Source organism: Ochotona curzoniae, unplaced genomic scaffold (genome assembly GCF_017591425.1).
Source record: "Ochotona curzoniae isolate NIBS_2020 unplaced genomic scaffold, NIBS_Ocur_1.0 contig_1, whole genome shotgun sequence".
Taxonomy (NCBI): Eukaryota; Metazoa; Chordata; class Mammalia; order Lagomorpha; family Ochotonidae; genus Ochotona; species Ochotona curzoniae.
This window is the reverse complement of record NW_024464918.1, coordinates 19,657,550-19,684,685: the sequence shown is the minus strand read 5'-3', so window position 1 is coordinate 19,684,685 and position 27,136 is coordinate 19,657,550. Positions and strand designations below refer to the sequence as shown.

Sequence of the window (27,136 nt, the reverse complement as noted above, 5' to 3'; positions counted from 1 at the left end):
TGCTGGCATTGCGGGTTTTAACCACTGTGCCACACAAAAAAAGACAGAGCTTCCACCTGCTGATTCACTTCCACATGGCTGCAGTGGCCAGCAACAGCAGAGCCTGAGGGCAGAGATTTAATTTCTATCTGCACTGAGGGTGGCCTGAACCCAGTTCCCTGAGCCACTCCTGTGCTGGGCAACATCTGCATTGGAGGAAGCTGCAGCTGGAACCTGAACCAGGCTCTGAGTTTGAACCATGGATTCTGTGATGTTGAAATTCAGGAAGATTGACTTAAATTTTTTTTTTCTATGAAATAAAGGATTCCTGAGACCAGGAGGTTTGTGAACCCTTGCTTTATAAGTACCCCGTCATATGAAGTTACTGTAGTTTATTCATCCTCTTCACTATAATATCTGAGTTGGCTTTTAGATGTTTTTTCATTGATGGTGTGCTGAGTGTCCTTGTGTCCAGCGTTCACGTGAACACTTTTGGATATACATTTGTGGGTAGAGTCGCTGAGTCATAGGGTATGGTACGTTTTTAACTGTTTGTAGTTTTGTAGTCAGCAGTTGTAAGAGCGTTGGTTATTTTATATCCAAATAAGACACTTTTAATTATGGAAAAATGTTAAGGAAGGCTGTTATATTTTGACACACATGCTTTAGGCCTTGGGTGGCAGCACTTTCTTTGGTGTAGGTTATAACTTAGTTCCAGCCCACCTTTGAGGTGTTGAGCCCACTACTTGGCTGCAAATTTGCATTGCTTTATTTGTAAATGAGGTGATTATTATGTATTTTTTCTGTAAGCTTAGGTACTCTGTTTAGTCCATAGATCTGTATATAGCATTAGCTGTATTGCACAGCCTCCTGTTACAACAGAGAACATGATAAACTATCTCTCCTTAGAATTTAAGTTATGTTAATGGACATGGACCATATTTAAGGCTTTTTACTAATAATGATATATATGCTGTGAAAAAAATATATCATAATGTGATGGCAAGAAATGAGAGAATGATTGGGAAATGGAACCCGAATGTTCGGAAGAAGACGGCTAGTTGAAAGGTAGGCAGATAAACGTGATTGAGATGGAAAGAGGAGCAGACAGAAGGGCATTGTAGGGACAGAAGCCAGCTGAGCAAAGGAAAGGAGAAAGGACTGACTGGGCTGGGGTAATCGGTTAGCACACTGACCAGGCTAAGGTGTTGGGATTGTTCTCTAGGTGCAATGTCGAAAACTGTTTAAGTAATTTAAGTATGGAAAATTACTTGGTGCAGTGACATTTTTGGAAGATTGCTGTTTGTCTGGAATTGAAACAGAGGCAAAAACAGAAACAATTGCACTTAATATTTAATATTTTTGTAGCAGTGCAGTAGAGGCTTGGATCCTTGAAGGCAGTGAGGATATAGGAAGTATGCAGAGTTGGTAATCCTGTTACATTTACAGCTAGGAATTGTGAGTTGGCTGTATGTGAGAAGTAAACGAAAAAACTTTGAATGTAGAGTTTTATTTTTAAAGAAATGAACATTTTAAAAGAATCTGAGATAATATTTAATGCTGATATTCTACTGACATAGAATATATATTTAATGCTGATATTCTAATGATGTTTTTCTTGATGCTTTTCTCATTTTTATTTAATTTGTGTTTTAGGCTTATGCATCTGGATGTGACGTTGTAATCCTGGGAAGTGATTTTGAAAGACTACAAATAATTCCAGGAGCTAAGCATGGGAATATTCAAGTAGGGTGTGTAGACTGTTCAATGCAGCAAGGCAAGGTTTGTAATCACATTGTACTATGCAAGCTTGTTTTTACTATGATTCTTGTGAAAATAGTGTTTTAATTATTTTTTATTTGAAGTAGAGACTTGCTTTGTTTCAAGGACGGAGGGTCTACACGTGGCTTTTTTCAGATTTCTGAGATGTGTTTGAGAGTGCCAGGGTAATGTTCCTGGTATACTTTGGAAATAAAATGTCTATGAGTTGAGAATCCAGTAGTATCTGTAACGCTTGCTTATTTAAAGGTTGAGGGAAAGGAATGACAGTAAATCTTCATTTTGTTTTTAAATCAACTCAGAAAGAAGTAATTTGGTGCAGTGGCTCTCTGTAAAAAAGTAGTTATCTTGTAACTTCTGGGTAAACTTTGTACTGAAAGTAAGATTAGCAGATTGCACATGGAGAGATAGAGACGTCTTCCATCCACTGGTTTACTGCTTGAGTGGCTGCCTTGGACAGAGCTGTGCCAGTCCAAAGCCAGGTGTTTCCAAATCTCCACGTGTGTCAGCGGCCTCAGCACGTGGACCATCTCCTGCTGCTTTTCCAGATGCTCTAGCAGGGCATTGGATCGGAAAGTGGAGCAGTAGGGACTGCGTGAGCCCATCTGAAATGCCAGTGCTGGCTCCAGTTCTGTACTTTCACAATCATCATTGTCATAGACATCCAAATTCAGATGAGGTGAGATTAGAAATCTAAATAAGTAATTTTCAGTGAGAGCTGTCTCTTCCCAGGTTAGGATGAAGAACGTATTTGGGTTTTGATCATTATTTTAGAGGGCATATTTCCTTTTTGTTTGCTGGCAATAGTTTTTAGAAAGGGCTATTTAAAGTGTCGAAGATTTGCAGGTTCTGTTACTTGAGACCTCTGCTTTTAAGACATAAAGGTTCTTGTCCACAGTGGTACTTTAGGGCACCTTTTATTTTTCTTTGTATTATCAAATTATTGTGTTTTTTTTTTTTTTGTAATTCTTTATCTTGTCCTTGGCATGACAGTTTGTAAACTGGCTTCACCTTGACTTTTAGTCTACTGTCGGTTGTTTTGCTTTAAGGAATCCCTCTTTCTTCTAGCTGGGCAGGAGGTCAGTCACTCCCAAACATGCAGAGCCACTTTTAGTCTTTGTGTCTGTGTTTACACTATGTCCTAAAGTTGCAGACTCACTGCATTTTGCGATCCCAGTCACACCAGAAGACCCAAACGAAACATTCTCCCCAAGTCTGTCTACTGCAGGCAATGCCTGCAGCTTATGCAGTTAGAATGCTTCGAAGGGCCCTTGGAGGTTGTTTCCCATATGTATATGTTATGGTCACCCCGACCTCTTTTGTCAGTAAATCATATGGAGTTTTTCCTGTCTGTAACTATTTTATTTTTCCTCCCTGTCCTTATCACTCTATAACTTTCTGGATTTGTTTTTTCATAGAGATTTTAATCAAGCTATGTAAGTAGCTGCTATATAAACCATTGAAGGTTTATAATCCGTTGATCAAAAGAATAAATGTAAAAGAAATGAAAATAGAATATTTAAAGAATGTACCTGGGGAATTCACAAAGGAATAGATTTGACTTTTATTTTTAAAAAGTTATAGCTATACACTGGCAGAGTTTGAGCTTTGAAGGCAGATAGTTCAAAACTGCCTGTAAAAGTGTGTGGGATTTCACGCCTCGTAAGGAATGCGTTGATATATTTTTTGCTGTGAAGAAGATATTTGCTCTCTATATGTAATTTATTGTATGATGTTTTACCAATGTTGTTTCAATTCCTAAAGTAATATTATCAAGCTGGTTTCTGTATGTTTTAAATACAGACAAGGAAACTAAGATTTAAGGGAGAGTAATTTGCCGGCTACAAAGTGACTAACCTGTGTTAGGATTCTAACCCAAGTGTGATAGTCTTTGTCACTGATGTCTTCCAGTATGATTGGCTGAAATTGTGTGTTTGGATATATTGTAAATTAAACTATTTCTTTAGATTCATAAGTGAGCTAACACAGCATAGTAACTTTTCTTTTTTCTTTTTCAAAGATTGCAGCCTCCTACGGAAATATCATCTCTGTTTTTGAACCAGTTAACATACCAAAACAAAAGAAAAATTTGGTCAGTAACAATGTTTTTTAGTAATTGAAATGTCTTACATGCTAAAAGAAAGCTTGAAATCATCATGGTCGTGTACTACTTAAAATTATATGTTAAGTCTCAGTTCCATATTAGAAAATGTATTTAGTTCTTTTATTTGAGTAGAGTTAACGTAAGTCATGCCAGTCCGTTGTCTTGAAATGCCTTGCCTTCTGTATGTCTGACACTTGTAATTGATAACAAACACTGAGAACTTATTAAGTGAGATTTAGCAGTTAATGCATCGCCAGTAGCAACATCGTTGCTCTACCATACAGGCACTTTCTCATGTGTGTCCCTAAATTTGTATGTTATATTGGCAGAGTCTCAGCATATTTTGTAAACTGTCTTGTATTTATCGTGCTATATAATATGATTGTTCTTCTTTATAAAGGAAATATACTTCTAAATAGTTCTGAAAGTCAGTTTGTCAATATATTTATAATCTATTGACATGGATTTGGATTTTTGGATTTGGATTTGGACATTGTCTTGGATTTTATGGTAGATTTCATAGTTGCTTTTCCTGAGTCAGGCTTCTGAGGTTCTTTGCTTTACCCTGAAACTGATTAATATCTTATTATTATTTTTTTTTAACAATTTTATTAATCAGGGGAGAGAGCCTGATGGACTGCTCCCTTTGCGAGACAGCCTGGGACTACTTCCATGAAACCCATGCTAGGAAAATGGCCCATGGAATATCTATTTTTTTTAAAATATTTATTTTTAATTTGAAAAGTAGGTTTATAGAGAGAAGGAGAGACAAAGACTTTCCACTTGCTGGTTCACCCACCAAAGGCTGCAGTGGGTAGAGCTGAGCCAGGAGCTTCTTCAGGGTCTCCCATGCCAGTAGGTCCCAAGGCTTTGAACCATCCTCCTCAGTTTTTCAAGGCTATGAGAAGTTTAACAGCTGGGACACAAACTGGGACCTGTATGGGCTGCTAGCACTTGTAGGTGGAAAATGAGCCAATTTAGCCATTGTGCCAGACCCAATATCTATTAAAAATGTATTTATTTGAAAGTCAAAGTGACAGAGCAAGAGAGAAAAAGACAGTTTAGTTGTTGGTTCACTCCCCAAATGCTCACAGTGACTGGGATGGTCCAGAGCAAAACCAGGAACCCAGACCTCCGTCTGGGTCTCTCACATGGGTGATAGGGGCTCAAGTGTCTGGGCCATCTGCAACTGACTTTCCAGATGTTTTAGCAGGGCGTTGGATTGAAGTGGAGCAGTTGATACTTGTGCCAGCATTTTTTTTTCCATTTTTAAATTATATTTTTGACAATCTTTACATAGTTAATTAGGGTAAAAAGGTTCAAGGGCTACAGGAAAGTGGGTAAGACTATTAGTTCCATATTGTTTCCTTCATATATCTGAGGTAAAGGGGGATTTTAAGGGAGAAGCCCCACCCAGTCTCCCACCCGCCACAGGTCCCGGATGTGGGGCATGCTTTGAGGGTCTTGCTCAAATGGTCCTGGTAGTTCAACAATCATGAAATGCTGCCAGTCTTATCACTCCAAGCACGATGAGGTTGCTGAAGAGTCCATTGATTAACATAGTCCATCACAGAGTCTCCATTTACCCAGTTTTTCACTGCCAACATATAGCTGAGGTGGTTGATTGACTGTTCTGTCCTCTGTCTTTTCGTGGTTAGGGCTCTGAGTTTGGCAGTTTGATTGGGGGGATCTCCCCAAGAAACTTTGTCTGAGGTGTTCCCAGACCAGATTCTTGTGTGTTCTAGCAAGTACAGGGCCCATGTGCCAGCATTCTAATGTGCAGGTGCTACAAGGATGACATTGTGTGAGTGACTGTGTAGAGGTGTATTACTAAAGAATTAACCAGCTTTTCCCAAAAATTTATTTATTTATTTGTAAGGCAGAGATACAGACAGGATAGACAGAACAGTCTTCCATCCACTGTTTTGCTCCCCAAATGGCTGAACCCTGGGGTGGCTAGGCCAAAGCGGGAAACTTGAGCTGAGTCCCATGTGGATTCACAGGCTCGAGGACTTGTAGTCCACTGTCGTCCGGGTGCTTTCGCAGGAGCAGGACTGAATCAGCAGCCACTGGGGAAACTGGTGTTGCAGGAGGCAGCTTCACCCAGTGGAAATATGATTATCTTTTGAGAATTTTTATTTCACTCATCTCATTTTTATGGCACAGACTGGGTGCTGAGAGCATCTGTTATTTCTTTTTTTATGAATGAAGTTCCTGAAGACCCAAAGAAAGTAAGTGGCTCGACTAGTGAAATAGCTATTAAGGTCCAGGATGAGAGTGAAATTGAGTATTAATCCCTGCACACCAGTGTTTGTTCCCTACCCTGTGCTAATGGGAACATTTCTCAAGGTACTTGATACACATCTTTGAATCTTATGAGGGGGATGTGCATGGTTCTCCCTAATTCCTGTTTATGTCTATAGATTACCTAGTGAATCCGGGATTAGAGACTTGGATAGCTTCATGAATTGGTAATTGACAGCATTAAAACAATTTTAAAGGATATCACCCTACTTGGAGCACTATCTTCCAGTGAAGTGGCCAGCTTTTAAAAATAAATATTTTTATTTATTGCAATTAATGAAATCTGTAGTTTCAGAGAGTATCCTCAGACTCTAGGTCTTCATTAAAAACAGATATTTCCGAGGTTGGCAGTGTGGTACAGTGAGTTAAACTACCATCTGTGACACAGGCATTCAATATTGGATTTCTGGTTTAACTCCTGGCTATTCTACTTCTGATTGCAATTCCTGTACTTGAAAAGGCAACAGAACGTGGTCCCTAATACACAGACCTGCCTGTTGAGGCTACCTGGGGAGTGAGCCAGAAGATGGATGTTCTGTCGTACACACACAACACATAGATATTCCCTTGTATTTGTTCATTCTGGAATATCGTTTTAAACTGATGGTTACTCAAAAAAGATTCACTTCAAAATTCTGTGTCCCTTATACTGCCCTGTCAGAATGTATCACAAGTCATGTAGGTAAAGCTAGGTTCTTCTGTTTGTGTATGGATGTTCTGAACTGCAGTGTGGCATTTATTTCTTAGTGATTTTCAATCAAGTGAAAGGCCTTACAGTATATAATAAGAAAACATTACATCTCTTATTTTAACTTCCCACATTTTGGGGGGTGAGGAGGGGATGAAACATAAAAGAGAAGTTTGAGATAGAGCCAAGGAAGACACATTTGAAAGACTGCTGTCTGTAGCTATAACTAGTAATACTATCGACAGCAGCAGTGGTCTGTGATTGTAACAAGGTTATAAAGGCTTATACACTGCTGCAGTAAAGGTAGATTTTTGGACCGCCAGAGATGGATGCCTTACCCTCTCCGTCATGTCCTCTCTCTCTCTCTCTGACTGTAGTGAACCTTATGTTCTTAGAAGTGACTAATTGTGTTATAAGAATGATGAATGTGACCATATACATTTGACCAAAAAATGCTAATCATAGTTTCCTAATTGACCTTTTTTCCATTTTAGGAATTATGTAGTCAGTGGCAGAAGAGTGGCCAATTTTTTCTGGAGTCAATAGCACACAATATAACTTGGGATCCCACAGGTGAGAACATGGAAAAATTAACTGATGTGAAATGTCATTTACTTAGGCTAGGCTATTGCTTTCATTATTGTCGTATAGATCACCAGCTCTGTTCATGTGAAATTGTAGGAGAAACATAAGTAAGTATGATAGCTGGGTACCTTTTAGAATTGATACCAAAATGAAGAAAGATATACACTGCAATAAATCACAGAGTATGGTAAATGCTCTAGTGAGAAAATTGGTTTTTGGAATGAGATATTAAATCTCCTGGGTTAATTGAAGGGGTAGCCTTTTGAACTTTTGAATAGCTATATGTTAACAGTGAGGATGGGTATGTGAGTAGATAAAAGAAGTGAATTCTCAGAAGAGTAATGAGTGTATACTTAAACATCTACATGTGAGATCCCAAATCCAGTGGTGACTATTAGGATTCTGTCAATCGGGAATTACCACAGGGCTTCTTGTTTCTTGTTCTGTGCCTGTTTGGCTGAAGCAGCTGATCTGTGGATGTAAGATCCAAGAGAAGCTTTGTTCTTGTATCTGGGCTTGCTACTTGCTATCTCCCAAAATACTGCTCTGTTCTCCACATGGCCTCTTTCTCCCTGAAACCTCTGTCAGAGGAGCCTGGATGTACATGGTAGCTGGGTTCTGAGAATGAAGGTAAAAGCTTTAAGGATTCCTGTAGCTGGACAACATTGGCTTGCAGTCAAGGGATGGGAGAAATAGACTGCATCTCTTGATGACAGTTGCAACAAAGTCATGTTACAGAGGGTATGGAAACAGGGAAATGTGGTCTTGTTGGGAATTGTTTTTACCATTCTCCTGTAATGAGTAAAGACACAGAAGGAAAGCCCAAGATACATTCTAATAGGAACGAATACTCTATTGGGGTTAGGATGAGTCCCAGTGAATGGTGGTGAGGAGATACAGGAGCCATGTATTGGAGAACTCCTTTAAGGTTGTGCTAAGGAATTGGAATGTGATTTGTTTAAGGGTTATTTATTTATTTGAAAGATTTATGGGTAGAGAGGGATAGACAAAGAGAGGGAGAAAAATCTTCCATCTGGTCATTTACTTCCCAGATGGGCTCAGTGGCCTAGATTGAGCCAGAGTGAAGCTGGGAGCTAGGCACTTCATCCAGATATCCCATCTGGATATCCCATCTGGATGAAGTGGTCTGAGTGCTTGGGCCCACCCCACTGCTTTCCCAGGAATGTTAGCATGAAGCTTGGTTCAAGATGGAGCAGCCAGGATATGAACCCACACCCAGATGGGATGCAGCATTGCAGACAGGGGATTTACTTGCTATGCCACAGTGCTGTTGTTCATGCCAATGAGAGCTGGAATAGGCATTGGCCAGTTGGGCAAGGCTGCATACCTGTTGTGAATGCTGAGGCGAGGTGGGCCATGCCAGACTGGGCCACAGCACCCACTGACAAGCACAAGACCTGACGCTTGGGGCAGGCCTGCTAGGGAACTTCAGGGACACCCCTGGTAGGCCACTGCTCCCTTTGGCGAGTGTGAGACCTGGGCTGAGGGCAGACCAGGCTGAGTAGGGCTGCAACACAAGTTGGCCTGCAGGTGAACAGGATTTTGGGTGGAGGGCTGGCTTACGCTGGAGCACTGTATCCATTAGCACATGCCAGAGCCAGAATAAGTGTGGACCAGCCTGGCTTTGCCAGAGCATCCATCCATTGGCACATGTCAGGACTGCGTGTAAGTCTTTTCAGGCTAGACCACAGTACCCTCTGGCAAGCATAAGATTTGGGGCTGGGAGTGGGCCTAGTAGGGCAACTGTGGGCATTTCCTCGCTGGGCTGCTGTTTCCACTGGTGAACATGAGAGCCAAGGCTGGAGCAGGCTGGACTGGACAAGGGGACAGTACCCATTGGCATATGTGTATGCTGCGGGTGGGTGGAGGTGAGCTAAGTGTGGGTGTGTATGAGAGATGGGATGAGATAGACTAAACTGCTGCACGTGCTGGCGTGCACAGAAACTGGGACTGAGGATGGGCTTGGTGGAGGTTACTGGGGACGCCCTGACAAGGCTGCAGTTCCTTCTGGTGTATGTAAGAGCTGGTTTGGGCTAGGCTGCAGCACCCGTCAGCTTGTGTGAAAGATGGGGCTGATCAGTCAGCTGCATTCACTGGTATGCAAGTAGGCTGATGTGGGTGATGGACTGAACTATACCCCACTCTAGCTGGTGCATACAAGTTAGATCTGGGATCACTGCAGGTTGGGTTTCTTGGGGGACTCTCCAACTAGACCACCGTCCTCAAACCTTGGCCACAGGGAAACCACAGGATATGTGGTCAACCTTGGATTGCATATATGGGGACTGGGCCCCCTTAGTTGCTGATGTCTATGCAGTGGACAGTATGCCCAGATGCACATGGAGGTCAACAGTCAGCTTATTTAAGCCAGCAGACAATGGTGAGTGGCTCATTAGAGAATGGAAAGCACAATGGGTTGCAGCAAGTGGCTGGGTCTGTGGACACACTGAGGTGAACTGTTTTAATCCATAGACCCTGGAAAAATTTTCTCAACCCTGGAGCAAGGAAATGAACAATGTCTCAGAAAGAACTAGCAAAACCAGTCAAGGAACATTCTTGGAACACTCTTCCCGTGTTGGGGTCTCTAAAGTATAATCAAATGGCCATACGTCATCCCCAGGTGTTGATACAGTTTGCCAGCAGGAGGCTGCCTCTTCCCTGGCAGAAACAGGAGAAAAAGAGAAAAAATTGGAGGGCCCGACATGGCGGCCTAGCAGCTAAAGTCCTTGTCCTGAAAGCACCAGGATCCCATTGTTTTCTACTTTTGCCTATACTTATCATGGCATGATACATTTAAATCTCAGAGAAACTTACAAGTTGTACTGAAGTACTGTTGTGGAAGGAGGGGATCAAGGGAGGGAGAGTGATGATTCCCTAAATGTATGAAAGTATATTATGGAAAACAATGAAAGAAATTGTAAGCTATGAACTTTCTAAGCATGACTTTGGATTTCGTATTTTTCAGTTTGGTGTTTTACCTGGATTTCAGTTATAATTAGTACTTACTTACTACTAATGCCAGATACTCGGATATCAAAATTTTTTCTTATAATTTTATTGAAATTGGAGTATTGAAGTGCTTTTATCCCTGGGTTCACTATTATATGTTCTCCAAATCATGAGATTTTCTGTTTCAAACTTCTCTACTTCTGCCACCTATTTTATCTTCCAACTTATTACATCATGCCTGCTTTTGATCCATTCCGTACTGTGGGTTGTTTTGTAGTGAGTGTATGTTAAATTCTTAATCCGTAATGGCATATCTTAATTTCATCTTTCGTAAACTTCACAATAGAATAATTATATAAATGAAATGTCTCATTGTAGTTTCATGACTTTGAAACTTTCTCCCTGGTATTTTTGATCAGTTGTATGCCTGACATGTGCTGGAGATTTTGTACATATTATAGCTAGTCCTTACACCAACTTCTGTTTTTTTTTTTTTTTTATTATTTATTCATCCATTTGTAGGACAGAGTTACAGAGTGAGAGAGACATAAAAATATCCTTCATCTGCTAGTGTGAAGGATGCCCAAATGGCCACAATGGCCAGAACTGAGCTGATCCAAAGCCAAGAGCGAGGAGCTTCTTTCTGGTTTCACACATGGTACAGGGGCTGAAGGACTTGGGCCATCTTGTCCTGCTTCCCAGGCCATAAACAGGGAGCTGGACTGGAAGAGGAGCAGCGGGGATTGGAGCGGATACTCGTCTAGGACTCCAGTATTGCAGAGAGTGGCTTCATGTGCTATACCACAACACTGGCCCCACAAACCTCTAATTTTATAGATGAGAAAGTTGGGATCTACTGGTTGCTGGGTTAGATCAATTCACATAACCAGCTACTTGGCTTACTTAGGATTCAGACAGGGATTTCTGATCTAAAACTATGCATTTACTATAGACCTACTTTTTGAAATAATAAAGTGATAAACCCCTATAGACACAAATTTGATGTTCTTAATAAGATAAATGTCTCATTTTCTCTCCCAAATTGCATAGGTTCCATTTTTTTCTTGGTATTGATCATAGCACATCTTATCCAATTGTCAAGTTACAAAATTACAATCTGTCCTTGAAACCACTTTTTTTTTTTTTTTTTTAGTTTAGTTGATATCAAGCCTTTATAATTCTATTTTCTATCCTTTCTACTGCAATTCCTTGGTTCAGGTTCTTAGGATTTACTAGCTGAATACTATAGTTAATTAACTAGGCTTCTTTGGCTCTTGTTTTTCCTAACCTTATCTGTCTCAATTTATTTTCTAAAAAGTGCATTATCCTGGGGTCATTGCGAGGCACAGAATGCTAATATTCACCCAAAGGCACCAGCATCTCATGTGGGCACTGGATGAGGTCCTGGATGCTGCACTTAAATCTGGCTCTGCACCTGGCCTGGGAAAGCATCAAAGCATGACCCAAACCTTGCAACCCTCCGCACACTGGAGACCTGGAGGAAGCTTGAAGCTCCTGGCTCCCAGCTTTGGATCAGCTCAGCTCTGGCCATTGTGGCCATTTGGGGAATGAACCAGTGGGTGGAAGGCCTTCTCTCTTTATCTTTCCTCTCTCTGTAAAATGTGCCTTTCTTTTAAAAAATGGATTATCTGTTTAGAAAAATTCACTTTATCACGTGCAGAACTTTGTATGTGATCTCAAAGGCCTCTTCAAGTGCATCTGTTGACTGGCCTTTAGTCAAGATGGTTGGTCTGAAATACAGATCTGATTATATAACCTTTACTTTGCCACTTAAAATTCCTTTTAGGGTTGGGTATATTCGATTAGCTGGGTTCAGTTTTTTGGCACTGGCTCCCAGTGCTGACTTCCAGCCAGTTACAGACTATGGGAGGCAGAGGTGATGTTGGCATGGTGGGTTGAGTCCCTGGCAGCCACGTGGAAGGCTTTCATTGAGTTCTTCTCTCCCTGCCCTGACTAAGGCCGTGGGCATTTAGTGAATGAGCCTGCAGATGGGAGATCTCTCTCTGTAAAATAGAAAGGAAGAGAGGGAGTGATGAAATGAGGAAGGGGAAGTGGAACAGGGAAAGGAAGAGGAGATGTATTATTCTCAACTACTACTTTTTCCTTACATCATATTTCTTAATTACATTCTGGACACTTTGCAGGCCTTCCTGCCTTTATTTGTGTTAAATCTCCTCTGTGAAATGTCTGTCTCTTCTCGTGGTTACTCACGCACAACGGACCGTGTTGTGTTTAGTTACTTACTTGGACATTTTCACCACAGGTACACATAGCTTCTTTGCCTGTGGACCTTCATTACACTTTGCATGCATCTCTGTAATGTGCTTAAAACGTTTTGGTTGGATTGTAAGATTTTCGTGTCTTCCTACTGGGATGTGCACCTGTGGGAGAAGATGTGTTAACTTAGGAAGAAGTCTGTGTTTGCTTTGTTTCCGATTCTTGTGTCCTTAGTTCCTAGAACAGTGCCTCCTTGTCCAGGCTGTTTGAACAAAAATATAGCTTTTTTCTCTCTACCCCCAAATACTTTTTTATTTGACTTCATTAGAAATTGTATTCTTTGTATAGTATTATGTGATACTCGTTGAATGTAATTTAATTTGCTATTAACTACCTAGTAAATGGTGACTAATACTTTTTCAGGCAGTCGTCTTCTGACTGGTTCCAGCTGTTTGCAACTCTGGGCCAACACTAACTTGGAGAAGCCAACTGAAGAAGAAAGTCAGGACAGGACAGACCTTGACTTTGGGGGTTGGAGATGCGTTTGGCATTGCAAGTAAGCACTTAGAAGATAAAAGTGCTAATAGGCTCTGTGTGGTTTTAATTATGTTACAAATTAAAATACAGCATTTTAGTATGTAAAACTATATTATCATTAAAAAGACTTAATTACAAATATTTTCATGCCTTTTCCCATATTTTACTGATTCTTTTTTTTTAACTGTCAAAATAGCTAAAAAGAAACATAAGAAATGTAGAAGGCCTATATGAAAACCATTAAATAAAAACTTGGTGAATTATACAAAAGAAGCCAAGGGTTGCTTTTCAAGCTTTTGAATGGAAAAGTGTTCTATTCAAAGAAGCCTTATTTTCCCAAATTATAAGTTGATCATATTTTTGTTAAAGTCCCACTGGAATTTCTAATTCTGATTATAGTTCTAGATCGAGATCCCACTTGAAAGAACAGCTTGAGGAAAACCAGGGAGATTCTTAAAGAATAAAGGATTAAATATAGAATAGTAATGCTGTAATGCTATAGCTAATGAGGTATGTTCTTGTAGATAAAGTAAGAGAAAAGTTAGGGTCCAGGATTAGACTCAATGATGTGTAGAGACTTAGTATGTAGTTCTGTGTCAGGGAAAGTAAAGTTAGTCTGCCTTATGCCTGGCTCCAAAACAAATGTCTAAAGAAAATACAGTTCATGTTGTACAGTGTACAGTAAGCACCCACTGGCCACATGTTGCTATTGAGACTGCAAGTGTACCAAGTCCAAATTGAGATGAACTGTGAAATATGTAGTGGAATTCAGAAACTTAGCATGAATGAAGAATGTAAGGTATCTGTAGCAATGATTAATTGATTATGTGTTGAAATGGTAACTTTTTATACTAGGTTAAATAATTAATTTTCTTACTGCTTTAAATGTGGCTAGTAGAAATTTAAGATTATGTGATTATGTATTTGTTTACCATTTGTCATACATACTAAATCACGATTGGATGAAAAGTATTGTTTTAGAGTAAGAGAAAGGGGGGATTGTAACAAAACTTAAACAGCAGTGAATATTGAATTTAAAATCATCATAGACTTGTAAATGTAATGGACTTCTAAAAACTAATTAATAAAGATGGAGATCTACATACTTTTACAGATGAGTACAACTCCCATTACTTCTTTCTGAAAGCTTTCCTGCAGAAAGTAAGGGAAGAAGAATGGAAACTGAAGGGCTGAATATTGAAATTCAGTGGGATGGAATGTGATGGCATTGGAGAAACTGTTGATACTTTTACTCTCTTCCTTTTGTTTAGCTATGTTAGTTTTTCCCATTCAAAAAATTTTAATGGGAAATTTAAAAAAATGTTTTGTGATTAAACTGAAATTTGACAAAATTACTCTTTGTGTACAAGCAAGTTTAGTATGAGTCAATCTTCGCATGAATTTGGACATCAAAAAAGAAAAGATAGTAATGAAGGTCTTGAGAAAACTGTATGAGTAGCCAAGGGGGAGGAAGAGGGAGGGAAATGAGGCGACTGTTGCAGCAAAGGCGGGGAGTTAGCTGTGCCACCTGTAAGTGAAGCTGAGTGGCAGGATCGTGTTTGCCGCAAATCCTCTCCTAACCCGTGCCTAATCTTCATGTAATAAAGTAAATACTTCTCTAGGTCAAAGCTCTTGTAAAATGTTGAGTTGTTGTTCATGAAATGTATATTGAAATACAGGAATCTGTGAATCAGGAATGTAGATTTTCAGATTAAAAATGAGACCATTCTCACTAACATTCTATGGGAAGGAGTGCTTGAACCTTCTTGCCTTATACTGTTCCTGACAAGTCATTCCTTTTTTGATTCTTAGTGTAGATTTTTTTGTTTGTTTAAAAATTTATTTATGTATGATTTGGGACTGGTGCAGTGGCTTAACTGGCTAATCTGTTGCCTGCAAGCACCAGCATCTCATATGGGCACCAGTTCGTAACTCAGCTAGCTGCTCCACTTCTGATGCAGCGCCCTCCTGCTGCTGGGAAATCAGAGGAGGATGCCCAAAAGTCTGGGGACCCTACATCCGCACTTGTTTCTTTCCCTTTGTAGCACTTGTAGCCTGTTTCATGGCATTAGCAGTGAGTGAGCTGGTTCAGAAGAGGAGCAGCTGAGGCATGAACTGGCCCCATATGCGTTGCTGGTATTGCAGATGGCAGCTTTCTACAACACAGCATCGGCCCCTCACTCAGTATTTTTACATTTAGAGTTTGTTCTAATAACTTGTTCACTTTTTGGTTGCACTTAGACTTGACTGTGAAACTGTGTTAGAATAACATTTTCTGTTTGAAGCAATTGCTAAAGTATGATTTTGAGAATTGTGTGTTTTTCATTTTTCATTTCCCTTGCAAATTATTCCTTATCTATTTAATTTGCAGAACTGCTTCCCAAGTTCATTTAATGAAATTTTCACCAGATGGAGAATTTTTTGCCACTGCTGGGAAGGTAAATTGTGAGACTACTATAGCTATATAGTGTACTTACACTTAACTTTAAAAAACTTGAAGGACATTAACAAGCTTCATTCTTTATCTGATTTGAAGATATTTCTAGCTGATGTGTATGTTAGGCTGTATTTAAAATGTGAGGCTTAATTGGTTCCTGGGAGGTCTTTTTGTAGTGAATTCTTGAGTCTCTATGCTTTGTTACTATGTGTTGATTTCAGTACAATGTCTTCTCTCCCCGGAGTGGAACACCAGCAGTCTGCAGTGACTCCTTAGGACTCGGTGCTCTGTGAGTGCTCTGGACCACAGTGGGGCTTTGTGGCAGGGCTGGAGCTCTTCCTGTGGATTCAGGGCAAGGGTAGCTGAACAGTGGAAGGGAAACAGGGCTGCCTTCTGACCTTTCCTGCTCTTTTTTTTTTTTTTTTTGCTTTCCAAATTAGGAAGTACAAGCTTGTGCAAGCAACATTTAAACAATTATGAGCTAGTTATTTTCATTATTAATATTTTCTTCTGAAAGTCATATGATAATTTATGTAAAGGGTCCCCTTTTTAGAAATTAATAGCCTTTGTCAGTGTGCCAGTGGTGGTTTTTTTTTTTCTTTTTTAAGATTTATTTAGTATTTGTTTAAAAGAGAAGATTGCAGAAGGAGATAAGGAGGGCGTTAGAGAGAGAGACACACACAAAACAAACTTACACCCATTGGTTTATTTCCCATATGGTTGCAAAAGGGCCAATCTGAAGCCGAGAGCTTCATTGAGGAATCCCACCTGGTGCAGGGGCCCAAGCAATGGAGCTATCTTTCACTGCTTTCCAAGGCACATTAACAAGGGACTGGATAGGAAGTGGAGCAGCTGGGGCTTGAACCGGTGCCCATATGGGATGCAGATGTTGGCAGCTTCTTGTGCTGTGCTACAAACTAGCCGCAAGGAATGTTTGTTTCTTTGATATTTGACCTCAGGTAAAGGAGGCTTTAATTTCTCCCTTCATTCTTCTCCCAACAACTCCATTTCTTATAGTATATGATAGTTCACAAGCATTTTTCCTAAACTGAGAAGATTCGAGTATAACCTCAAGAAGCCTTGACAAAGGGGATTAAAAGATAAGCTTGCTTTGACGGAAAAAAATTTTTGAAATCCATACATAGGTTGTTTTTTCACATATAAATTTTTTTTGAGATTTGTTTATTTTTATTGGAAAGTCAGATGTACAGAGAGGAGGAGAGACAGAGAGGAAGATCTTTCATTCGATGATTCATTCCCCAAGTGACCACAACAGCTGGAGCTGAGCTGATCTGAAGCCAGAAGTCAGGAGCTTCTTCCGGGTCTCCCACATGGGTGCAGGGTCCCAAGGCTTTGGGCTGTCCTTGACTGCTTTCCCAGGCCACAAGCAGGGAGCTGGATGGGAAGCGGGGCTGCTGGGAATAGAACTGGCGCCCACATGGACTCCCGGTGTGTGCAAGGCGAGGACTTTAGCCGCCGTACTACCAAGCTGGTCCCTGTTGTTTCTTTTTTCTTTCTTTTTTTTGATAATATACATTTTCCATAAAATTTTTGAAGATAGTTTATATGCAAGAATTTCAAAACTTTTTGTCCCCCAAATAAACTTACTTTTTAATTACATCTTCTACAGACTTCTAAAATTCCTTTGCACACATTCATGCTCTTCGTTCTCAGCTACTAATATGAATAAAGGTGTATTGTAGTTTTTTTCTTAGTTCCTCTGTGCTTGGCCCTTCTTCCTAGCTCTAGGGGGTGACAGGTACCCATCTCTTGGAGTCATACCCCACGACCTGCCGGGTACATCACCCAGAAACCTGAACAGGAAGGAGAGGCGCCACGATCCCAGGCATCCACGCGCCATTTTCACCTCTGTAGGAAACAGTCACCACACTCTTAATTCTGACATGGATGTTTTTCTTTTTCTTTTTCCCCATAGGATGATTGTCTTTTAAAGGTTTGGTATAATGTGGAAACTTGGCGACCAGCTGTTACCTCTCCAGATACAAGTGCAGAGAAACAATCCCAAGGAGAAATTGACTTTTCTTTTGTTTATCTGGCCCATCCTCGAGCTGTAAATGGATTTTCCTGGCGTAAAACGAGTAAATATATGCCTAGGTCAGTGAATTGTTCATTTTACCCATGTGTTTTTTCTTAAAGGGAACTTACACTGGGGGCTAAAAGAGAGTGACAGAGACAGCATATCTTGTCTGCTGGTTCATTGCCCAAATGTCTACATTGGCTGAGACTGGCTAGGCTGAAGCTTGCAACGCTAAGCAGATCTCCTGTGTCGATGGCAGGAAGCTGGATTTGGGGGCCAGAGCTAGGAATCAAATCCAGACACTCAAGTATGGGACGTGAGATCTCACTCAGACTCTTAAGCTGCTAGGTCAGAAATTCACCCCACCCATGTGTTAAGAGAAAGTCGTCATTCAGACTTGGATTGCCTTAGTCACTGTGAGAGTCTGTAGCGACAGGACTTCTGAGCCCACGAAGATGAGAGTAATATGAGATAGCCCCTAGTCTTCACACTTCTGGCCAAAGATCAACTATGATTGACATCGATGAAAGTCATGTGAAAGTGTAGTAAGTGCCTTTTAGCCATGGAATTGTGTGAATTTTCTAATTCTTTTATCTCTTATCAGTCTCCCGATTGCTAGTTCTATGAATTATTTCACATCTTCTTCCTCATGTTGTACCTTCTGAATGTGTGTCTTCTCTGTTTCCTTTACTAAAAAAGTTTTCATTGGGAAGGTATAGTGTGAGTTCGTAAGCGATCTGTCTGTACTCGGCATGTTTGAGGAAAAGAGAACAGATTAATTTCTGTTAGCTGGCCCTCATGCACTCTCTTTAGTCTCCCGGCTCCCTCCTTTCTTCTCACCCTTCTCTGTTGCCCTTCTGTTCTCTTTCTCTCTCTCTCTCTCTCACACACACACACAGCTTTGCACTCAACCTCCCAAGCCAGCTTCCTTTCCATCTCTCCCACCCTCTCTCTTTCTCCTTTCCTCCCTCGGATCTTTGCTTCCCCCCTCTCCACCATCCTCAGATCAGCCCAATTCTGACCATTTTGGCTTTTGGGGAGTGAACCAGCGGATAGAATATCTCTCTAACACTGCTTTTTTAATTAGAAAAATAATCATTTAAAAAGTGATATTTATTTATCTGAAAGTCATCTCACATGTGGATAGTCTAAGATCGTGGGCCGGAATTTGTTGCCTCCTAGGCACGCTAGCAGGGAGCTGGAGCCCACATGAGCCTGCACATCAGTCAGTCTCTCCAGTGTGGGATGTGGCCATCCCAAGCAGTGGGGTAACATGCTGCACTGCAGCACCTGCCCATTGTGCTGTCAGCTGAAGGGTCATGACTTGATCATTGTCTTCATGTAAGCACAGTCTTTGATTACTGAAGTAGTAATTCTAAGTTCTGGGCGGGAAAGACACAGATTGACAAGCGTTGCTGAAATGTGGTCTGTGTAGATGAACATGCTTTTCAGTGAGACCTTAGTGTGTGCATTTGAATAATTAGACCAATATTGTAGAACGTTTGTGATACTGTATGAAATTGATGTCTTATCTATAAACTTCATTTGTAGGGCTTCAGTCTGTAATGTACTGTTGACCTGCTGCAAAGACAATGTGTGTCGTCTCTGGGTAGAGACGTTTCTACCCAATGATTGTGTGCTGTATGGAAGTGACTGCAGTCAATGGACTGAGCCAGTTAATTTAACAAACAACTGCAAGAGGACTACTTCCAGTAAAGAGCGGGTTCAGAATGCTTTAGAAGTGAGTATTGTTTAAGATATAATTTTCTCTAAGTTGTTTGGGTAAGATTTATTTTTATTTGAAAAGCAAATTTACAGAGAGAAGAAGAAACAGAGGAAGAGGTTTTCATCCACTGGTTCATTCCCCAAATGGCTGCAAAGGCCAGACTAGAACTCATTTGGGGCTGAAAACCAGGTGTTTCTCCGAGGTCTCCCACGTGGGTGTGGGATCCTAAGGCCTTGGACCGTACTCTGCTGCTTTCCCGGGCCATAAGCAGTCTGGACACTAACCAGCTCATGCGTGGGATCCTGACGCTGCAGCCAGAGGAATTGCTTGCTGTGCAACTGCACTGGCCTCTGGAATTGCCTCTACATTGCCATTTTTTTGGTAACATAGAAATAATACCATGAAAAAATCCTTTAGGATTACAGTTCTCAGAAATTGTTCCGTTTGATCAAGTTCAAACACGTATAAGAGCACAAAACTGCCTGTAGTTTTGAAGGTGATCTCTGCTTAACTGAGAATGAAGAGATGATTACATCTGAGTTAACTGAAGTAAACTAAAACCTCAGGATGCGAAGACTGTAACATTGATTTGTAAATTTTTTTTAAATGGTAGAGTGACAGAAAGAGAGGTAGGGTTAATAATCTATTGGTTCAGTCTCTGTTAACTGAAAAACTGGGGCTGGGCTAGGCTCAAACATGGTGTCTGACATGGAATGCTAGTCTTCCAAGTTGCAGCTTAATGCTGTGTATCCCTGAGTCAGTTTTCGTTGTTGGGACTAACTCAAAATGAAATAGTGATATAGATTTTTCTTATTCTCCTAGTGTTGAAAACTTACTTTTTGTGCTTTATAAGATTATGGAGAAAGTTTTAAAAAATTGGGTAATGTTATATATTGAAATACATAAATGTATTGCATGTCCACTAAACAATTAATAGAATGATTATTTGTTAAAAAAAAATAAACCAGTAAAAGAAATCCTTGACAATAAACCTGAACCCTCATTTAACTTTTAGCTCTGTTTCTTATTAGCTAGGTGACCTTGAATCTATATAATCTTAATAGATGAGAATAACAGTATTTATGCCTTCTGCTTCTTGAAGTCCAGTGACATGTCAGCATTAGTGTTTTTGTAAATTATGGGGTAGCCTAATATTATTCAGTGTTTGTGGTTACTGGGACATCTTTGTTCACAGAAATATTAAAGAAAAAACCTTTTGTAGTTTTTAAGAAAACAAAATGGCAAAGTATTATGTTAAACTTGAGGATAGTAAGTTCTGAACTTATTCTTTTTGATTCAAATGTCTGAATGAAAAATACTGAGAGGTATTTTTACATTAAAATTATATGAAATAAGATATATATAACTTTAGCAGTTATTATGTAGCCTACAGTCATGGAAATTTAACCACAGAAGTGTTAGTTTTTCTTTGTTTTTATTCACTCAGGTGAATCTGAGACATTTTCGTAGAGGTCGTAGCAGATCACTGGCGTTGGTCGCCAACACGGGGTACCTGCCACATCAACAGGATCCACACCACGTCCACAGGAACACTCCCCTGCATGCCAATGCACTTTGCCACTTTCATATTGCAGCAAGCATCAACCCGGCCACAGGTAACAAAGCATGTATTCAAAGCTTGTCTTTTAAATGGAGTAGTTTGATTTTGTAACAAATTTGTTGTATTGTGAGTTAGTCAAGTAGTCAGTCCCAGTCCCTGGCAGGTGAGTGGTACTGATGAGTCTTCATATATCACGGAGCATTCACAAGCATGAAGTAAACGCAGCGTGTTTCTGTGGAGCATACTGGCTTTGCAGCAATGCTTTCGGCACAGAATAGTCCATGAACTACTTGACTATAATTTTATTCATCAAAGTGTGGTGATACATTAAAGTGTAGAAACACTTGTAGTGGTTGTTGACTCATAGGGCTGTAGCTTACCTTCATTTACATTTTCATTTGAGTAACCCAATCTTAAATCTAAAAGAATCTGTAAAGTAAAATGAAAATGGATTTTAGGATAACTTTTATTTTAAGATTATATGGCTTTGAAACTTGTTCTAAGAGTGGTTATAATATCCAGCGTCAATTTTAAGGTCAGTGGAATAATTTATATTGTGAGAATAAAAAAAGTTTATAGTTTCACTGTAACATAAAAGACTAAAGAGTTATTGAAAAATGAACCCTAGGTTTCAGGGTGCTTTCTCCTTTACTTATTTGCGTTAAGGAGGATTTCAAAACTGAAACCTACCTTAAATGGTAGGTCTCAAAGAAACATGTAGAGCCAATGAGGATAAAGTAATATTAATAGCAGTTCAACTTTGTGGAGAATTCCTTTCCTTTAAATCTAGTCTGTTGGGATGACCTTTCTGGAAGCTCTATTTCTTAGTCAAAGCACATCTCTCAGGTTTAGCTTCAGTTCTTTGCCCACCACTAGAAACAGCCAAAGTGTAGAGCTTGTAAAAGTTTGGTCTTCCAGGCTTAACTTTTGTGTCACTTTCATGAAGATTTTTCATAAAAGTAACCGTAATAAAATTCTGTGAGATTGAGACAGAAGAGATGCAGCTTGCTTTGGCTGTGTCTCCTGAGACTCAGCATCATTGCCTTTTCCTTTGGAATGTAACAAACTCCTTTGGTTTCCCAAAGCATTCTGATCTCATTCTGAGTTCATTGAAGCTGGATATCCAGAGGTCCAACCTGTGGTTCTTGAGAGCGTTCTTCAATCCCTGGGAGTCTGGTATCCACCTGGTAACAGCGGGACTGGCAGTTCAGCCTAGTCTGTCCAGGGTGGGAACAAGAGCTAGCAGTATGATCTGCAGATACAGTGGTGATTGAAGCAGGTCTGCTCCTTCTGCCTATGAGGTATATAGTAAAGAAGGATATGTGATATAATCATGATTGGCATAATTGTGTTATTATGAGTATTTGTTTAAGGAACATGTAGTTGCGAGCAAAAGCTCTGGAATTGGATTTTTCTATCGGCTCTTAGAGCATGCCTCCGAAAGAAGGGCCAAGAAGCTTTCTGCTCTCCTCGCCATTCATGCTTGCAGTATTTTTATATCAGAATCTAGTAAGACACAAACTGTAGGAGCAGATAATCAGTTCACATTTGTTTTCTTTCTTTAAATAACTATGTTTTTTTGGGGGGGAGAATTGCTTATATATCTGGAATCCATTCCAGCTTTATTTAGTTGAACAGATACCAGCATGATCCAGATTTGATTTAATATGATTAAGTTAATACTTTTCTTTACTTCCATTATTGGGGATTGTAATTTGCCACAGATGACTGGATTTGCACTCCTGTATACTTACTCAGCACTTATATAAAAAATAATACATAGGAACATGTTTTCGTTTTTATTTTTTTGGCTGGCATTGTCGGTCTTGAATGCTTTTCTTGAGCATCAGTAGGGAACTTCAGTCTTGACACTAGTATATAAGCAATATTCGTCTTTAAATTAGGTGGGTAGGTCATTTTAAATGAGTTAGGATGCATATGCCACTCTGTTAGGTAAAAAATTGGTGCTATAAAGATACAAGTATCATTAATTCCTTTAACATGATGATGGCATTTGTTTATGTAGATAAGGTTAAAATAACAGAAACAAACTTGAATGGTAAATTAAGTAATGCTTTATGGCCTGGAATGTATATTTTTATCTCCATTAAAATAGACAAGTTAAGTCAGATTTTTAAATATGCTAACATTCATAATCACAGTGACAGGGCAAGAGCTTGGCCTTGGAGCTAAGTTGCTGGTTGAAATGCCTGTGTCCTACATGCGAATGCGTGGATTTGGCACTTGGCTCCAGCCCCTGTCTTCAGCTTCCTGCTAATCCAGTGCAATGCAGTGGAGCAGCGATGATGGCTCAGTGACGAGGTTCCTGTACCCAGGCAGGAACTCTGTCCTGAGCTTGCCAGGGGCCACTGTCTGCAGTGGGCAGTGACGAGGTTCCTGTACCCAGGCAGGAACTCTGTCCTGAGCTTGCCCAGGGCCACTGTCTCTAGTGGCAGTGAACCAGTGGAGAGAGGCTTGCTTTCTCAGAGTACCTCCTTTTTTCCGCCTCTGAAGTAAATTTTTTAAAATGAAAACTAGTGGCAAGCATTATTTTGGAAAGATTATTTATTGTTTAAAAATTTAAAGATAAATGTAATTTCATTATAAAAATATGTAGAGCAGTGGAATCTTTAGCACCAGGAATGAACCATAAAGGAAACACTGGACTCCGGGCGATAGTGCTGCGTCCGCTGTAGGCTCCTGGGGGTCACAGGTGCACAGCTTTGGCAGCACATGTTGATAATAGAGGAGGCTGCTTGTAGGGGTGGACACACAGAATTGCCTCTCTGCTGTCTTCTCAATTATTCTGTTTACGTCGAACTGCTCTAAAAATACTCTTAAATAGTGAAAGACTTTCTCAGCCAAACAAAAAATAAATAGAAGAGTCAATAATCAAAATGTGAGAAAAGATGGTTTTAATTCTAGGTGGTAAACCTTTTAATTTTGTGATTTTTTTTTTCTTTATAGACATTCCACTTCTTCCGTCTATTTCGTCTCTGAGTTTAAGTGAACATGAAGACAAGAATGGCCCTTTCGTGGTGCACTGGCTGAACAACAAAGAGCTGCATTTTACCTTGTCTATGGAAGTGTTTCTGCAGCAACTTAGAAAAAGTTTTGAACAACCATCTTCTGAGGCCAGTGCAGAAGACTGTAATCAGGCAGATGTAAAGTCTGATGAGGGTAATGATTTAACAAGAATTTCACATTTTATCCAAAATTGTGAAAGGTTTTGTGTCAGGGTAAATCTATCATTGTCAGTAACTTCAAAATATAGTGGGCGTATACAGATATGGATTAGCTCTTTAAAAATATCTGTGAAGGTGGCCAGTTACAGGTGGCTTTTTTCCACATGTTGATACTTGGATGTGGGGCTCTCCCTTCTCCAGATGTGGACACCTGCAGGACCTTGAAAGGTCTGCGTGCCAGCGGCATTGGCGGTACCTAAGAGCTTGTTAAGGTCTGCGTGCCAGCGGCATTGGTGGTACCTAGGAGCTTGCTAAGGTCTGTGTGCCAGCAGCATTGGCGGTACCTAAGAGCTTGCTAAGGTCTGTGTGCCAGCGGCAATGGCGGTACCTAAGAGCTTGTTAGAAAGGCGTCACCTGAGGCTCCAACAGACTACTGAATGAGGATGGGCAGATGAGCAGCTTTGCACTATATCATCTGCTTTCATCCTTCTGTTCCCGTGGAGAGAGGAGGGAGAAGAGAATGGGCAGAATCAGGACATGTCCCCTTCACCTTCATTCCATCCGCAAAGCCCCTGTCACTCTAAACTGGATAGCCACGTGCTCTGAAAATGCAACACGCAGTGCCCAGCTCTGCCGTGTTCTATAGTTCACAAATTCTGTGTTTTTAAAATTTTTCTTTAATTTTAGATTTTTACATAATCATTAGAAAAAAGATCGATACTGGATAGTACAGATAAATGCAAAAATTTCTATGCAGTTGGGTTTGATGAGTGTCTTTCTAGATTGCTTGTTATGTATGCACACGCAAGGGTGTTCAGAAAGCCCATGGGAAGTGTGTGTCTCAAAGGCTGCCGGGGCGGGGAGGGGGTCTCATCTTTCATAGTGAAGTAAATGTGCTCCATTTCTTTAGAGAATTGTTGCAGGTACCCATGAATACAGTCATGCTATGGATGTTCACTTTTACACAGGTGTTTTGTAGCTTGCTTTAAACATTTTATTTTTTTTAACTTTTATTTGTTAATTTATTCAAAAAGCAGAGAATGAGGCCTGGCGCTGTGGCCCAGTGGCTAAATCCTTGCCTCGTACACATATTCAGGTCTTCCATGTGGGTAGCAGGCCATCATCCCTGCCTCCAGGCACATGCGCAGGAAGCAGGGTTGGAACTGGAGGTAGAACTTGGTTCAAGACCGTGTGATAGGGAATGCATGCATCGTAAGCAGTGGCATGACCTGCTGGGCCACAGTGCCCACCCCTGCAACTTGTTTTCATTCAGAAATGGGCATTTTTAGTATTTCAAATTTAAGATGAAACGTTTAGAAATCCTCTTTTGATAGACCTTTAAATTTATTTAAATTTCCTTGCAATAATCATGAGATGACAATTTTTTTCTGTGAATTTTTTAATGAAATAGATCCTAGATGTAGAAATACAAAGTTTAAATATCAGTGCTTCCTACAAATTATCCTTCAGAAATGTTCCCCTAGTTCATACCCTTACATCCTTGCCAACACTGAATATTTTCATACTTGTGTTACTTTTTGGCCCATTAATAAGAGAAAAATGTTATCTGTTTGATACCATATTTTCTTGAGACGTATTGAACAGAGTGATTATCTTTTATTTTGGCCATTCTGTAGCTTGCCTTTTCATGCCCTTTGCTTAATTTTTTGTTTTCTTATTTATATGTCTTATCTTTTAATCTGATAACTATTCAGAGATATTCTTTCAAGAAAATCTATATTCCTCATTAGAAATTGGGGACGAAAGTGAGGACTGGTCTTCATACATACATTTGTATTAATAAATTGGTATGTAAGTTAACTTTTATTACTATGTAAAGGAAATTTGGAAATTAAGCACTAGGAATGTATTCCTTTATAATGGTTTCTTTAAGATATTAAATCAATTTTAAGTGCATTTACTTGTGTATAATTGGTATTGCATAATCACATTTGGATTAAATTTGGTATTGGGAAGAAAGTTAAAATTACATTGAAATGGTTTTTAAAATGCTGAGAGTGATAGGCCCTGTGCAAATCTCTCATTTTATTTTGAGTGAAACTGCAAACCTAAGAAGTAGTTTGTCTTACTGATGGCTGATGGAGTAGTTAACTGTAGGCTCTCTGGGTTTAGAAATCAGTTTGCTTGCTTGTTTTTTTTTTTTCTTTAAGATTTATTTATTTTTATTGCAAAGTTAGAAATACAGAGAGGAGGAGGAGAGACAGAGAAGAAGATTTTCCATCCGTTGATTCATTCCCCAAGTGACCGCGTTGGCTAGAGCTACACTGATCCTAAGCCAGGAGCCAGGAGTCAGGAGCTTCTTCCGGGTCTCCAATGCGGGTGCAGGGTCCCAAGGCTTTGTGCCGTCCTTAACTGCTTTCCCAGGCCACAAGCAGGGAGCTGTATGGGAAGTGGGGCTGCGGGGATTAGAACCTGCACCCACATGGGATCCCAGCGCATTCAAGGCGTTGACTTTAACCAGTAGGCCACAGTGCCATGCCCATGCCGTGCCATGCTTGTTTCTATTGGAATGTCAGTCTTTCTATCAATAATCCGTTGCTTCAGTCCTATAGCCCTTTTGCTGAATTAACTCCAGTGCTCTTATATTCCTGGAAAAATGTTATTTTGAAGGATACCTATTTTGATGTTTTTCAGCTTGAATGCATTTGTAAAAGTAATTCTTAATTTTAAGGAACAGTGTTGTTATAAAAGTGTGTTTAATTTGTGTATGAATTCTATTGCTCATAGAGATGGATGATGATGTTGATGAACTGAAAATAAATCATGAAAAGAAGGACTCGGGCAGTGACAAAATGGGAGCCGGCTTCAGTTTGTCCCCGTTGCCGTCCGCTGCCATCGAACATCAGATTGAAGTGCTGCTGTCAGAGTGGAGTAAAAATGCTGACATGCTTTTCAGTATTCACCCCATGGATGGGTCCTTGCTAGTCTGGCATGTGGATTGGCTGGATGAATACCAGCCTGGTATGTTTCGTCAAGTTCAGGTA

General features: G+C 40.1%; 1 protein-coding gene across 6 annotated transcripts in view; it reads left to right on the top strand.

Annotated features, from left to right (window-relative positions):
* Window positions 1-27,136, top strand: part of DMXL1 (Dmx like 1) — a 108,024-nt gene that overhangs the window by 11,590 nt on the left and 69,298 nt on the right. For 5 of the 6 annotated variants that reach the window (XM_040996676.1, XM_040996527.1, XM_040996465.1 and 2 more), the window contains exons 2-11: window positions 1,636-1,761; window positions 3,779-3,850; window positions 7,349-7,427; window positions 13,071-13,203; window positions 15,556-15,622; window positions 17,558-17,736; window positions 19,211-19,400; window positions 20,833-21,001; window positions 23,914-24,126; window positions 26,880-27,133. In XM_040996676.1, coding sequence (XP_040852610.1) covers window positions 1,636-1,761; window positions 3,779-3,850; window positions 7,349-7,427; window positions 13,071-13,203; window positions 15,556-15,622; window positions 17,558-17,736; window positions 19,211-19,400; window positions 20,833-21,001; window positions 23,914-24,126; window positions 26,880-27,133 — 1,482 coding nt within the window. The remainder of the gene's footprint in view (window positions 1-1,635; window positions 1,762-3,778; window positions 3,851-7,348; window positions 7,428-13,070; window positions 13,204-15,555; window positions 15,623-17,557; window positions 17,737-19,210; window positions 19,401-20,832; window positions 21,002-23,913; window positions 24,127-26,879; window positions 27,134-27,136) is intronic. The other variant, XM_040996597.1, reaches the window with a different exon arrangement.